Below are 13796 nucleotides of genomic sequence, written 5' to 3'. Positions count from 1 at the left end.
TCGTGTTTGGCATAAAGTTCTTCTAAACAAGCTTGCATCTTATGGTTTGCCAACTGTTTTTTGTAATTTTTTATCCAGTTTTTTCTCTGATTCCTCACTGAGGGTGATGGTAGATGGCTCTCTGTCTTCTAACTTCTCCACTAATGCTGGTGTCCCCCAAGGTTCAGTTCTTTCCCCCACTCTTTTCCTCTTGTATATTAATAACCTTCTTCCATTGACTGGAAATCCTATCCGTAGTTTTGCCGATGATAGCACATTGCATTCTACTTTCCAGTTTGAGAAATCTTGCATTGCTCAATCAGCTTCAACTTCTCAAATATCCACTATCAATTCCTTAAATGCCGATCTCCAGGTAATTCTCCAGTGGGGCAAAGACAACTTAGTTGATGTCAGTCCTTCTAAACTCAGTCTTGTCTTATATCTCGCAAAAAAGATTCTTCTGCTCCTATGCTTATCATTCATGACACTCCAATTTCTAGGCAAAATGATATATCTCATTTGGAGAATAACCTGACTTCTAATCTCTCTTGGCACAAGCACATTACAAATATTGCTTCTTCTGCATCTAAAAAACTTGGTTTTCTCTTTTGCTCTCGCAGTTACTTTTCTTCCAAACAGCTGTTCACTCTGTACAAAGCGCAAATCTGCCCTACCATGGAATATTGTCCCCACATATAGGGCGGTGGTCCCAAAACCTCTCTCAGGCTTCTAGATTCCATTCAGAAGAGGGCAGTTAGGTTAATTAATGACTCCTCTCTAACAGAGTCTCTCTACTCTGTCTCATAGACATACTGTTTCTGCTCCATGCCCTTTCTACAGATACTTCCATGGGCACTGTTCTTCTGAATTGGCTTTTATAAGTTCAAGTCCAGTGTCAACAAATATCTTCTTTTGTCTTCTCAACCTCCAACTCAAGTACTAAGTACTATAGGTTCTTATACCTCTCATGTTTCAGGTTTTCATAAAAAAAAAATATATATCTTAATGTCATTAGTACCAACGTGGACAGTATCACCTTTTATGCCCTTAAAAGATTATATCTGCTCTACAACATGAACTTTTGCCACTGGCAGACATACCCTGTTCCTTTCCTATTCCACCTATCCTTTTTGCACAATATATTTCCTGTTTCCCTGACAACTGTATCACCTACAATAACTAGCTCCTGTGGGACCAGCGCATTCTGCCTTGAAGATTGCCACTGTGTTGGCTGATGCCCAAGAATGGGCTCTGGTGTTGAGTTTGGCAGCTTGAAAGATTGAGTCTTATTATTTCATCTGACATCCATTTAGGCCTAAACTTGAACAGAATTTTTATCATTGCCTCCACGAGTTTCCTTTCTATTAAAGTCAGACTGACTGGTATTTAACTATGCACTTCACTCTTTGAACCATCTCTATGTATTGGTAATATGTTGGCTCTTTTGCAGTCGAGAAAAAAAAAAAAAAATCTCTCTCGAATCCAATGATGCTTTCATAATTAACCTCAGTGGTTCAGTGCCCCCTCCTCTTTCTCTCCCCACTCCCTTCCAAATTTTTGAGTATATGTCATCAACTCTAAGAGCCTTACTTGCCTTTAGGCTTGAAAATTTTTCTAATGAACAGTCATCTGTAATTTCGTACTGTTTAGCCTCACTCGCACTGTCTCTGTTTATTCCGAAGGGTAAGAGATCGTTACAAAGTACCTGTTCAATTCATTAGCAACATCACCTTCTCTGTATTCACATACATGAAAAGCTTTTTATGTCTGTTCTTTGTTCTCTTTGAGAGTGATTTCTCATACTGAGCTTTTGCTAACCTAACCTTTTCTGTAGTAATTTTACAGATTTTCTTGCTTCTGTGCTTTTCATCACTCTAAAACTTTCTCATGCCATCTTTTTCTGCTGTATTCATCCATATCAGCATCCTTCTTGTGAATATTTTCTTAATGGTATGTGGATGTATTCTAGGCTTTTGCTTTAAAGATGTTCCATAATTCTAATGTATTCACCTTCCTCTGCTGTCTGTGTAGTTGATATTGGCCATGTACCATCTTAAACTATCTTAGTCCCCCTTCTTTCTTTCTTTCTTCTTCCAATTAAAGACTGCACAATCACTTCTGCTAATGGTCTCCCTACTGTGAACCCTACGGTATCATCTGGTTTATGGGTAATAATCAGGTCTAGAATACTCTTAGTACTAGTATTTTGTCTAACATGCTGATGCAAATAATAATCATCTAATTTTTTTTTTTTTTGTTTTATACCTCCCCATAGTTTCTCTCCCACTTACTGCAATCAGTAGGGAGCATATTGAAATTATTCATAATAAGACATTTGCACTTGCTTGATCCTTTCATTTGCATGTAGAAGCTCTCACCATACTTTTCCTAATCTTCTGGTTTGCAGCTTATCTCCACTTTTATCTTTGCAATGTGAATGTGTGTGCGAAGTAGCTTCAGCTACTTCACAACACACATTCTATGCTGGCATGTATAAATTCTGAATTCTTTCATTATGCTTAAGCTGCTTTTGCTAAGAGGCACATTCCCTCTATACCACTTTATCTTGTACATTATTCTTAAATGCATCATACATACATAGTATAGTGAAACTCATCATTCTATATTTCTAGGTGGCACCATGTTTCTGTTATCCCTGTTATATCAATATTGGTTGTCTTGATCAGGAGTGAATTTTAACTCCTGATTAGGACAATCTGGACATTACTGTAGGCACAGTTAAGACTGAGCATTTGTGTATGGTTTTCTACCCTGACAAACCCCCTGAAGTTATTTAAACTTGTTAGCACTGGTTTTCCATTGTTTTTAAACATTATTACCCTCAGTACATCTCACCAGTATCGACTGTTGCAGTAACAAACAAGAATTCTTGAAATGTGTGCGACGTTATTTTGATCCACATCATCAGATAAACATATATGTATATTACCCCATCTCCCTTAACTAGCAGTTCCCCAGAACCCTTAAGTATCTTCAGTGATAAAGTCCAAAACCCCTTGTACCACTTTTGTTCAAATGTATTCTGTCTCTACAAAATAAATTCTCTCTAGAAAATAGCCTTGGGTATCAGGCTGCATGTCACTATAATTTCTTGTCACAACCAACAAACTGGATAAGTGAGACTTCATTAAAATAAAATAAGATAAATAAAATACAATATGAAATGTACATAAATAAAATACTTAAAAGAAGACAAGATAAAATAAAACAAGATTTAAAATGAAACAAGATAAAAGCATTAAAATACAATAAAGGTTTATTTGGAGTTTAGTTATTTGGACAACATAGTTTATTTGGATTTTAGCAAGGCATTTGACTCAGTCCCTCATGAGAGGTTACTGTATAAGCTGGAACATGTTGGGATTACTGGAAAGAATCTAAAATCGATTGCAGGGCAGAAGGCAGAAAATTGTCATAAAGGATATTCTTCGGAGTGGTGTAATATCAGAAGTGGGTACCCCAAGGATTGGTTCTTGGGCCACTGTTGTTTATGATTTTCATAAATGACATTGATTAAGGGATAAAGGGCATGATGTCAAAATTTGCAGATGACATAAAGATTAAGAGAGCTGTTAATGATCAGTGCCAAGCAACAGTCCTTCAGGATGACTTGAATAGGCTTCAAGAATGGTCAAAAAAAGTGACAACTATGTTTTTATTGCAAATAGCAATCCCAAAATGACTTGGTAAGATTGTATTAAACACAGTAGAAGAAGAAAAGGATCTGGGAATTATGGTATGGGGAGATATGAAATTTTCTGAGCAGTGCAAACAGCAGCCAGGAAAGTCACTGGTGTCTTATTGATGAATTATTGAACAATATTCTGTAGAGATAGGTAGATCATAATCCTATTGTATAAGGCAACTTGAAGAGTGCATTTGGAATACTGTGTCCGAGTATGAAGACTTCATCTGAACAATGACATTGAGATTCTTGAAATTGTCCAAATTTACTGATCTCACCACGTGAGTTGCCTGTCTTTGGACAGGCAACTCACATGGTGAGCAAAAGGGCAACCATATGAGGAATGACTTCAATTATGTAAGCTACAGAGCTTGTCAGCCTTAGAGGATACCTGATTGAGATTTATTAGGCTCTGAGAGTGGTTAGTAAAATGAATGAAGGCAGAATTTTCAGTCTTAGAACTAGAGACCATAAATTCAAATTATAGGGGAAGAGGTTTAGACTAGATTGTAGGAAGTTTTCTTTTAGCCAGTGAGTTGTTAATTACTGGAACAAGTTGCCTTTGCAGGTAGTTGAGGCTGACAGTTTGAAGAAATTTAAAGATTAACTGGATAGTTACCTATGTGAGGAAGGAAGTGCATAATTTGTATTTTTATTTATTTATTATTATTATTTATTTATTTATTTTTTGGCTGGTGCATCACAAGCCTGTGACTTCCTTGCACTATATGGCTAATACTTTACTGACAGGCTGATTAGAACTGCTGGTAAGCAAAATTCTGGCACTCTGCATTTTGTGAAAATGTTTTAACTGTTAGCATATACCATCAGACTGAAGTAGTTACATCACTGGGTCTCATATGAACATAAAAAGCCTTCAGAAATAAGGTTTGCTGTCTAGTATTTCCAAAATCCACCTAAGTCGAGGTCCATTAAAGTTAGATTTATAGTATTTTGAAGGTAACTGTATGTTTACTTATTGTTGATGTGATGATTTTATGTCATGTTCAAATAAATGAGGAAAATTATATAGCTATGCTTATGATGGGTAATTTATTTTATTAATGTTTTTTATGCTTAGGTTAACACCACCATTAGCAGGGGCAGTATGTTTAATGTTTCTAATGCCCCTTATCGGATCAGGTCCTTTGTGGGAAGATATGATAGGCAAAAAAGTAGCAAACTGTGAACAGAGATGGTGGCAAACACTACTTCCTCTTAATGCATGGACACATTTTGATGATATGGTACGTACAAATTGAATAGAAAAAAGTATGACTTATAAAAAAGTGGTGAGAAACCTGTTTTTTTTATATGGTCAGTACAGGAAGGAAAAATATTTGTGGACTGCATTATATAAATCATATATATTTTATTTATTTATCATTAATGATATTACAGGTTGGCCAGTGTCATCAGACTGTGCAAGTGCCTGTATTGAGGCACTTTTATAGTTTGAATAATTTCATTATATATCAAATGAGATATATGAAAATAACGCAAGTGCTTCCATATAACAAAAAACAGCATTTACATCACTGTTATTATATGGAACCTAAACTAAAGGTATATAACAAAATACCATGATGACTATTTTTATGAGAGATGAAACTTTTGTTCATTATATATTTGTGCATTAAAGTATTAGTAATACAGTGTAAATTTGTTTAATAATATTTTTATAGAAATATAATATTTACTTAATGGATTTATTTATTTATTTATTAGGTTAAAACCGCAATTTTTCATGAACAACCATAATATATTATTATTATTTGTATATTTAAAAATATACAAGTAATATGTCCTTCTTCTTCTTTATACCAGGTCAGAGGAGTTTACAATAAATCGTGTGACATAAGCACTGCGAAAGCAAAAATAAGAGTAGGAGTGTGTTATAGGCCTAATGAGTACAATGAACAATTGTACAGAGAAATAGAGTGGGTTAGTAAATCAGAATGTCTTATAATGGGGGATTTTAACTTTCCAGATATAGACTGGAACTTATGGGTTGGTCACTTGCACACTAGTAAGACTTTTGTGGATTTATTGGATGATTCTTTTCTGCAGCAGCATGTTCAAGAGGCAACCAGAGAGGGTAATACTCTTGATCTGGTTATCAGCAGTGATCATTCGTGTATTAAGAATTTGCAGATAAAGGAACCATTAGGTGGCAGTGATCACAGTGTACTGATGTGGGATTTACTTAAATATATAATTACCATCATGGGTAAAGGAAGGACTGGAGATGTGCAAATGTGTCCCCAAGGTTTAGGGGTTTTTGCTTCCGTAAAGGTGACTACAGTGGTCTCAGACAGTTTTTAAATTCTGTACAGTGGGACTAACTGATAATGTTACCAACAGCAAATTCTAAGTGGGAAGCATTCAAGGAATTAATAGTGGAAGCTACTAAACGTTTCATACCTATTAAGAAATATTGTTCAAGGTTTAGGCCTAAATGGTTGTTAAATGAACTAAAGAGATTCATGGCAGAGAATACAAATGCATGGGATGCATATAAATTATCAGGCGACACAGAAGCCTATGATATATATAAGCTAGTCTGTAATCAAGTCACAAAGGAGGTTAGGCAGGTGAAGGCAAATTACGAAAAATCTTTGGCAAAGGATGCTAAGAAAAACAGCAAGGATTTCTTTACTTTACTTCGATGGTTTGACTGTTGATGATCCTGCTCAGATAACAAACAAACTGAATGAGTATTTTGCATCTACATTCACACATGAGGAGTTTTTAAGGTTTGAAAATGCCACAATGTTATCAAATTGTAACAGGGTGCTTAATAATTTTGTAATAACTGAGAACAAAGTGGAGAAGAAATTGTTCAAGTTAAACATAAGAAAGGCACTTGGGGTGGATGGGATCTATCCAGTTATATTAAACAAGGTGGCAAAGGAAGTAAGCAGACCCTTAGCCATAATTATGAGAGCATCCTTGGACTCAGGGGAGGTCAACACGGACTGGAGATGTGCAAATGTGTCTCCAATTCACAAAGGGTGACACGAGTAATTACAGACCAGTTACTTTAACTTCTGTACCAGGTAAAATAATGGAGTCACTGGTTAAAGATGCATTACAGGATCATCTAGACAAGACTGCAGCAATAATTCAGACACAGCATAGGTTTGTTAAGGGAAAGTCTTCTCTGACAAATTTGATTGGTTATTATGATGTGGTTACAAAGGAACTAATGCAAAAAATAATTTTGATATCATATGCTTGGATTTCAGGAAAGCTTTTGACACTGTTGCACATGGAAGACTACTGTACAAATTCGAGCAGAATGGTATTAAGGGTAAGTTGCTACAATGGATAAAAGGATGGTTGAGTGGGAGAAGATAGAGGGTAGTAATCAGCGGGTGCTGCTCTTCGTGGACTAATGTTATTAGTGGAGTCCCACACGGTTCGGTGTTGGATCCACTGTTGTTTTGTTTATTTATCAGTGATATAGATGAAGGTATATCAAGCTTAGTATCGAAGTTTGCAGATGATACAAAGGTTGGCAGAGTTGTTAATGACAGTAATGGCAGTGTTACTGTAACAGGATCTAGAAAATTTGAGCAGATGTGCTGAGAAGTGGCAACTGAAGTTTAACATTGAAAAATGCAAAGTACTGCATAGGGGTAGAAGTAACGCCAGAGAAACGTACCAACTGTGTGGTACTACACTAAAGGTGGTAGAAAATGAAAAAACCTGGGAGTAATTGTGCAGTCAGATATAAGTTTTCTGAGCAATGCAGACAGGCTGCCAGGGCAGGTCATGGGGTTTTGTCAATGATATATAGGAATTTTGCTAGCAGGGAGAAGGAGGTGATTGTCCCTCTGTATAAGGCAATGGTCAGGCCACGCCTTGAGTACTGCATGCAGGTCTGGAGGCCTCATTTTAGGAAGGATGTAGATTTGCTTGAGCGTGTACAGAGAAGGGAAAAAAGATTGGTGAGGGGAATGAAGAGTCCCCTCACCAATCTTGTTGCCCTTCTCCAGCTGCTGCAATTTCTGCAAATTGCAGCAGCTGGAGACTAGGCACCTGTGATGTGATCTGATCGAGGTGTATAAGGCCTTGAATGGGTTGAGCACGCTGAATTCTGATGGGATTCTTCTATTTGTTCAGATTACGAACTTAAGGGGGGGGGGGCCATAAATTGAAAGTGAGGAAGGACAGATGTAGAATATGTGTGGAAATTTGCCTTTAGCTAGCGGGTGGTTAATTGCTGGAACAAACTTCCATCTGTCGTTGTGGAAGTTGATAGGTTAAATAAATTTAAGGAGGAACTGGACAAACATTCAGAGGGGATTGTTTTGTAATTTTTTCTTTTTTTTTTTTGGCTGATGCTGCATGAGCTCATACACTTGCTTTCTTGCATCACATGCCTCTACTACTACTACTGCAATCATTAACTTAGTAATCATGCACTTGAACTGTTGAGACCTTTTATTTTTATTTTTTTTTGTGTATATGCTGGCTCACCAGTAAATTTGGGGAGTATTTATTTATTTTTTTATTACTATATTATATATTATACTTAAATGCACTCATTAATATTATCTATCTTTAGTCCTCTATCTTAGTATAAAACTAATCTGACTACACTATCACAAAAAATCCTAAATCCGGAGGATTATAGCTCTTTTTCCTGGATTGATCCTCCTTTTAAATTCCCCTAGAGCCCATGGCAGTGATTGTTCTCTGTAGATTTATGACTATAAAGCTTTTTTTTTTATTAAATAAGACATTTATTGACACTCCTTTATATTCATGTATTATACAATAATTAAAGTAATACAATCATCATTTTCCATCGAAGCTTCCAAATACAAAAAGGAAATTCTAAATGTTCATATATACACCTTGGAATCTTCCAAATTATGTATATATAATATAGCAGAGCATCAACAATCTGAACTAATTGGGACCAGGGATAGTTCAGATTTCCAGTTGGTTTGAATTTAACTGAACTTATCCTGGAGACTAAAAAAAAAGGTTTAATAAGTTTAGAAATAAAAACACTGTCTTTAAAATCATAGGGGCTGTCTAATTTTTTGTTAAAATCCAGCACCTTTCCATGCAACAAAGGTCTAGATAGAGGTTCTCCTTAACTTTGTCTCTGCATGAACCACAAATAAATGGCATCTTTGAGGGATGTTAGCTGTTCTCATTTTTCTTCTTTTTTTTTTCACCATCTGAATCAAGTTTAGATGCGAATTTAAATTTTTTCCTTGTTGTTTTTAATGTCTGTTATGGTTAACTTTCAAACATAGTTTTTTTTTTTTTTTTTTTTTGTGATTTGGTAGTTATTGGCGCATCGGCTTCTGTGGCCATATTGCACCTCCCAAGGTTTTTGCAGTACTTTGATCCAAGCCCGAGGCGGGAATCGAACCCGCGACCTTTGGGTTGCCGGGTAGGTACTTTACCCACTCGGCTAGCCCGGTCGGCTCAAACATAGTAAAATTTTGCTAACAAAGACCCACTTTTTCCCTTTGAAAGTCTATTTAAAATATGTCTTTGATTTATTTGTTAAAAATTCCTGTTTCCTTTTAAAATCTGAAGAAAACTACAGTATGGTAAAATAAAACTCTGTTCAGAATCTTTTTACTCTGTATCTCACTTGTGCATATCGTGTTAGTTGCAATTTTTGTGTGCCGTGTTCTTTGTTATTGATTGACACTCACCTTTTTTTTACTGTTTTAGATTTTACAACCCCCCCCCCAAAAATAGTCAGTAAACAGAAATATCAGATTACAAAGTGTTATTTTTTGTTAGCACTGTATATTAATTAAGCTATGTATGTAAGTGTAAATTTATTTTTATTTTGCTAACCTGTGGATAATATTCTTCCAATTTTTACATATCATTTAATTTTGTTAATTGTAAGGGGGGTGAACGGCCTCCATAGCCGAGTGGTCAGGAGCGAGAGTGTAGTAGCACATGCTCTTTGAGTAGACCGGGGTTCAAGCCCCTGACTGCTGAATACGGTCGATCTGCCAACCTGCACTGGACCACCATGGCAGATTATGGTCCATTTCCCTCAGCATGAATTGTTAAGGAGGCTTCCATCCTGCAGTGGGTTGATAATGGCTGCACTTTACCTTTCTTTTAAGGGAGGTGAAGGTGAAGACAGGATACTAGAGCTGGAAAAGGAATTAGAAAATGTAAATTAGAATATCATTGGTTTGGCTGAAACAAGAAGAAGAAATGAATCACTTATAACTTTATCAAGTGGAAATCTGCTGTACACCAATGGAAACAGTGAAAGGAGTGAAGATGGAGTTGGCTTTCTGGTCCATAAAGATATAAAAAACAACATTTTGGAATTCAAAAGTACATCACCAAGAGAGATTAGAAGTCAGGGTAATCCCCAAAAGAGATATATCATTTTGCCTAGAAATCGCAGTGCCACCAAAGATAAGCATAGGAGCAAAAGAATCCTTTTTGTGAGATATAAGACAAAACTGAGTTTTAGAAGGATTGACATCAACTAAGTTGTCTTTGCCCCACTGGAGAATTACCTGGAGATTGGCATTTAAGGAATTGGTAGCAAATATTCGAGAAGTTGAAGCTGATTGAGCAGGGCAAGGTTTCTCAAAATGGAAAGTGGAATGCAATGTGCTATCATCGGCAAAACTATGGATAGGATTTCCAGTCAATGGAAGAAGGTCATTAATATACAAGAGGAAAAGAGTGGGGGAAAGAACTGAACCTTGGGGGACACCGGCATTAGTGGAGAAGTTAGAAGACAGAGAGCCATCTACCATCACCCTCAGTGAGCGATCAGAGAGAAAACTGGATAACCAATTACTAAAAACAGTTGGCAAACCATAAGATGGAAGCTTGTTTAGAAGACCTTTATGCCAAACACGATCAAAAGCCTTTGAGATATCAAGAGCAACTACTTGTGTTTCACCGAACCTTTCCATTGAATTAGTCCATAAATGGGTAACATAAGCCAGAATATCACCAGTGGATCGACACTGACGGAATCCATACTGGCAATCGTTGATCAGACGGAATGTTGTAGAAGTAACTGCAATGGGATGATAATTGGATGGGAGGGATTTGTCACCCTTTTTAGGAACTGGCTGGATACGAGCAAATTTCCAAGCAGAAGGAAAAACAACTTTGGAATAAGAAAGTGAAAAAAAAGGCAGCAAAGGACAGGAGTAAGTTCAGGAGCACAAACTTTGAGAACAAGTGGAGAAATCCATCATTACCTGGAGCTTTCTTAGCATCAAGATTTGGCAAAATCCTTTTGACGGAAGACCAGAGGAAGCATTGAATGGAGCATGTTGGGAATGGTGGGAGGTGTTTTACCAAGATCATTAATACATGATTTGGAAGAAAAATGGGATGCTAGCAGGTCAGCTTTATCCTTGGCTGAAGTGACAACAGAACCATCTGGTTTTAACAGAGGTGAGAGCAGAGATGGGCAAAAGTTGTGGCCAATAGCGTTGGCAAGAGACCAGAATGCTCAGCTACCATTAGGACAAGAAGCAAGTTTTCTACTCTTAGCCTGTTCAAAATCTAGTTTGGACTGATTAATAACTGCTTTACAATTGTTGCAAGCTTTGGTGTAGACAGAAAATGAAACTGAAGAATTGGAACCAAGCCAACTATGATATGCAGCATTCTTCTCTTGAACAACCTTAGCACATTTATTAGAAAACCAAGGTTTAGATAAAGGAAGAGATTTTAAAGTGGAGTGTGGAATAAAGGATTCCATTCCTACAAAATTAATTTCACTGACATGATCTGAGCAAATGTTGGCATCAGAAGTTTTGAAACAGTAATCCGACCAAGGAAACAAAGAAAAGAAATCTCACAGGTCGTCCCATTTTGCATTCTTGTAAGGCCAAACAATATGAGGTTGGGCATAGCCATGAGATAAAGGCTCCATTGAAGAAGAGACAATCACCAAGTTGTGATCTGAAGTGCCTAAAGGACCACTCACTTTGACCGTGTACATAGAAGGGTTGTTTGTGAGAAAAAGATCAAGCATGTTGGCTGTATGGTTAGGCTTGTCTGGTATTCATGTAGGTAAATGTAACAGTCTGTGGAAGGTCATTAATAATTTCAAAAGCCTCAACATCTCAACCAACCAGGTCAGTGTGACTAGAAAACGAAAGCCAGCTGGAGTTGTGAACATTAAAATCACCAAGAAAAATTACCTTGCTATTAGGAAATTTGTACTGGAGAAAGTCAAGTTTCAAAAGAGAGGAAATCAGAGAGTTCCAAGTGATTAGTGGGGTTGGGAGAACGGTAGAGACAACAGATGAATTTGACCCAATGAGGTAGAGAGATTTTAAGCCAGAGAAGATTGAAAAGAGGAGATTCCAAATTACCAAGTCTCTGTCAGGGAATATCGGAATGGACATATCCACAAGTACCACCTTTGAGGAGAAAGGAATTATACAGCAAATAATTTGGGCAACTAAGATGAGCAGTAGTGGAATCAACCGATAACTGAGATTCTGTCAGAAAAAGTATATGGGGTATGGCAGACTGTAAGTGAAAATAGACATCGTTGAGATTAGAATAGAGGCCTCGTATATTTGTGAAATGAACTGGAAAGTGTTTGGGTGGTTTAGATCTTTTCGCAGGTAATCTTACTCTATTAGTTTGACAATTCATGTGTATTCAATGGTAAGAAAAAGTTGGGGGGGACACGCATATGAAGTTATGAAAATTTTGGATATGGCGTACACATTAGTATTAGTGGTGGCAAATGATATAAGAAAGCAAGCTTATACCGCATCAGCCAAAAAAAAAAATTCCCATTTCACCTATCTAGCCCAATAATTTGTCAGGTTCTTCCTTGAATTTATTCAAACTATCCACTTCCACAACAACAGATGGAAGCTTGTTCCAGCAATCAACCACCCGTTGGCTGAAGGCAAACTTCTGCACATCTATTCTGCAACCATCCTTCCTCAATTTGAATTTTTCCCCTCATATGCATAGTCTGAATAAGAGGAAGAATCCCATCAGCACTGAGTTTTCTCAAGCCATTCAAAGCCTTAAACACCTCATCAGACCACTTCAAAGATGCTTAGTCTCCATACACAGAACTGAAGCCTTATATAGCTTTATTTAGCTTGTTATTATAATTACAGCATACTTTACATTCTACTGTAGTTTGTTTTCAAATGAGAACCTCCGTGTTCTATTCATTTTGTAAAGTTTGAAAAAAATCTTTAAATGGCCATTACTAGCATTACCCAATTTTTTAACAACTTATTTGCAGTTATTTTTTTTAGGGACACAGCAATAAGAATAATGGCAACAGTGTTTTTCTAAATTTTAACAACTGCTTTAGGGCCTGGCCCTTTCATGCAATCAGCTAGGCCAAACCACTCGTCTCACTCAGCTCAGTATGCAGTATAGCATTAGTAAAGGCACACAATGCAAGAGAGAATGCTTATGCAGCATCAGCCAAAAAAAAAAAAAAAAAAAAGGCTCTGATTTCACCCCTCCATTTGTTCCAAATTCCTGTCCAGCTCAGCTTTAAATTTATTTAGGCTATCAACTTCCACAACAAAAGATGGATGTCTGTTCCACCAATCAACTACCTGCTGGCTAAAGGCAAACTTCTGCACATCTGTCCTGCAACTGTCTTTCCTCAATTTGAATTTATGCCTTCTCAGGTGATTATTCTGAGCAAGAGAAAGAATCCCATCAGCATTGAGCATTCTCAAACCAATCAAGGCTTTATTCAAGGCACCTCAATCAGAACCCCTCGCAGGTGCGTAGTCTCCAAACACTGTAATCTGCAAAACTTAAGCCTTTCTTCATAAGAACAACACTTTGTTCCATTCACTAATCTTGTTACCCTTCTCTTTACTCGTTCCAACAGCTCTACATCCTTCTTGAAATGAGGCCTCCAGACCTGTATACAGTACTCAAGGTGTGGCCTGACCATCACCTTATACAAGGAGATAATCCACTCCTTATCCTTATCCCTGCTAGACAAATTCCTGTATATCATTGACAAGACACCATGAGCTACTTTTGCAAACCGTCTGCACTGCTCAGAAAACTTCATATCTGCCTGCACAAATAACCCCCAGGTTCTTTTCATTCTCTACCACTGTCAATGTAG

At 37.0% G+C, this 13796-nt stretch overlaps 1 protein-coding gene across 2 annotated transcripts in view; it reads left to right on the top strand.

Moving 5' to 3' along the window:
• LOC150089498 (O-acyltransferase like protein-like) overlaps positions 1 to 13796 on the top strand; it is a 201657-nt gene that overhangs the window by 80714 nt on the left and 107147 nt on the right. For both annotated transcript variants that reach the window (XR_016546670.1, XM_090368626.1), the window contains exon 9: positions 4767 to 4932. Coding sequence is in view for 1 of the 2 variants with exons in the window: in XM_090368626.1 (XP_090224752.1) it covers positions 4767 to 4932 (166 nt within the window). In the remaining variant the exon portion in view is untranslated. The remainder of the gene's footprint in view (positions 1 to 4766; positions 4933 to 13796) is intronic.

The sequence above is a fragment of the Mastigoproctus giganteus genome, chromosome 2 (assembly GCF_048544385.1).
Source record: "Mastigoproctus giganteus isolate SK-2022 chromosome 2, ASM4854438v1, whole genome shotgun sequence".
Classification (NCBI taxonomy): domain Eukaryota; kingdom Metazoa; phylum Arthropoda; class Arachnida; order Uropygi; family Thelyphonidae; genus Mastigoproctus; species Mastigoproctus giganteus.
The sequence above is the reverse complement of the archived record's forward strand: the minus strand, read 5'-3'. Positions and strand labels throughout refer to the sequence as shown.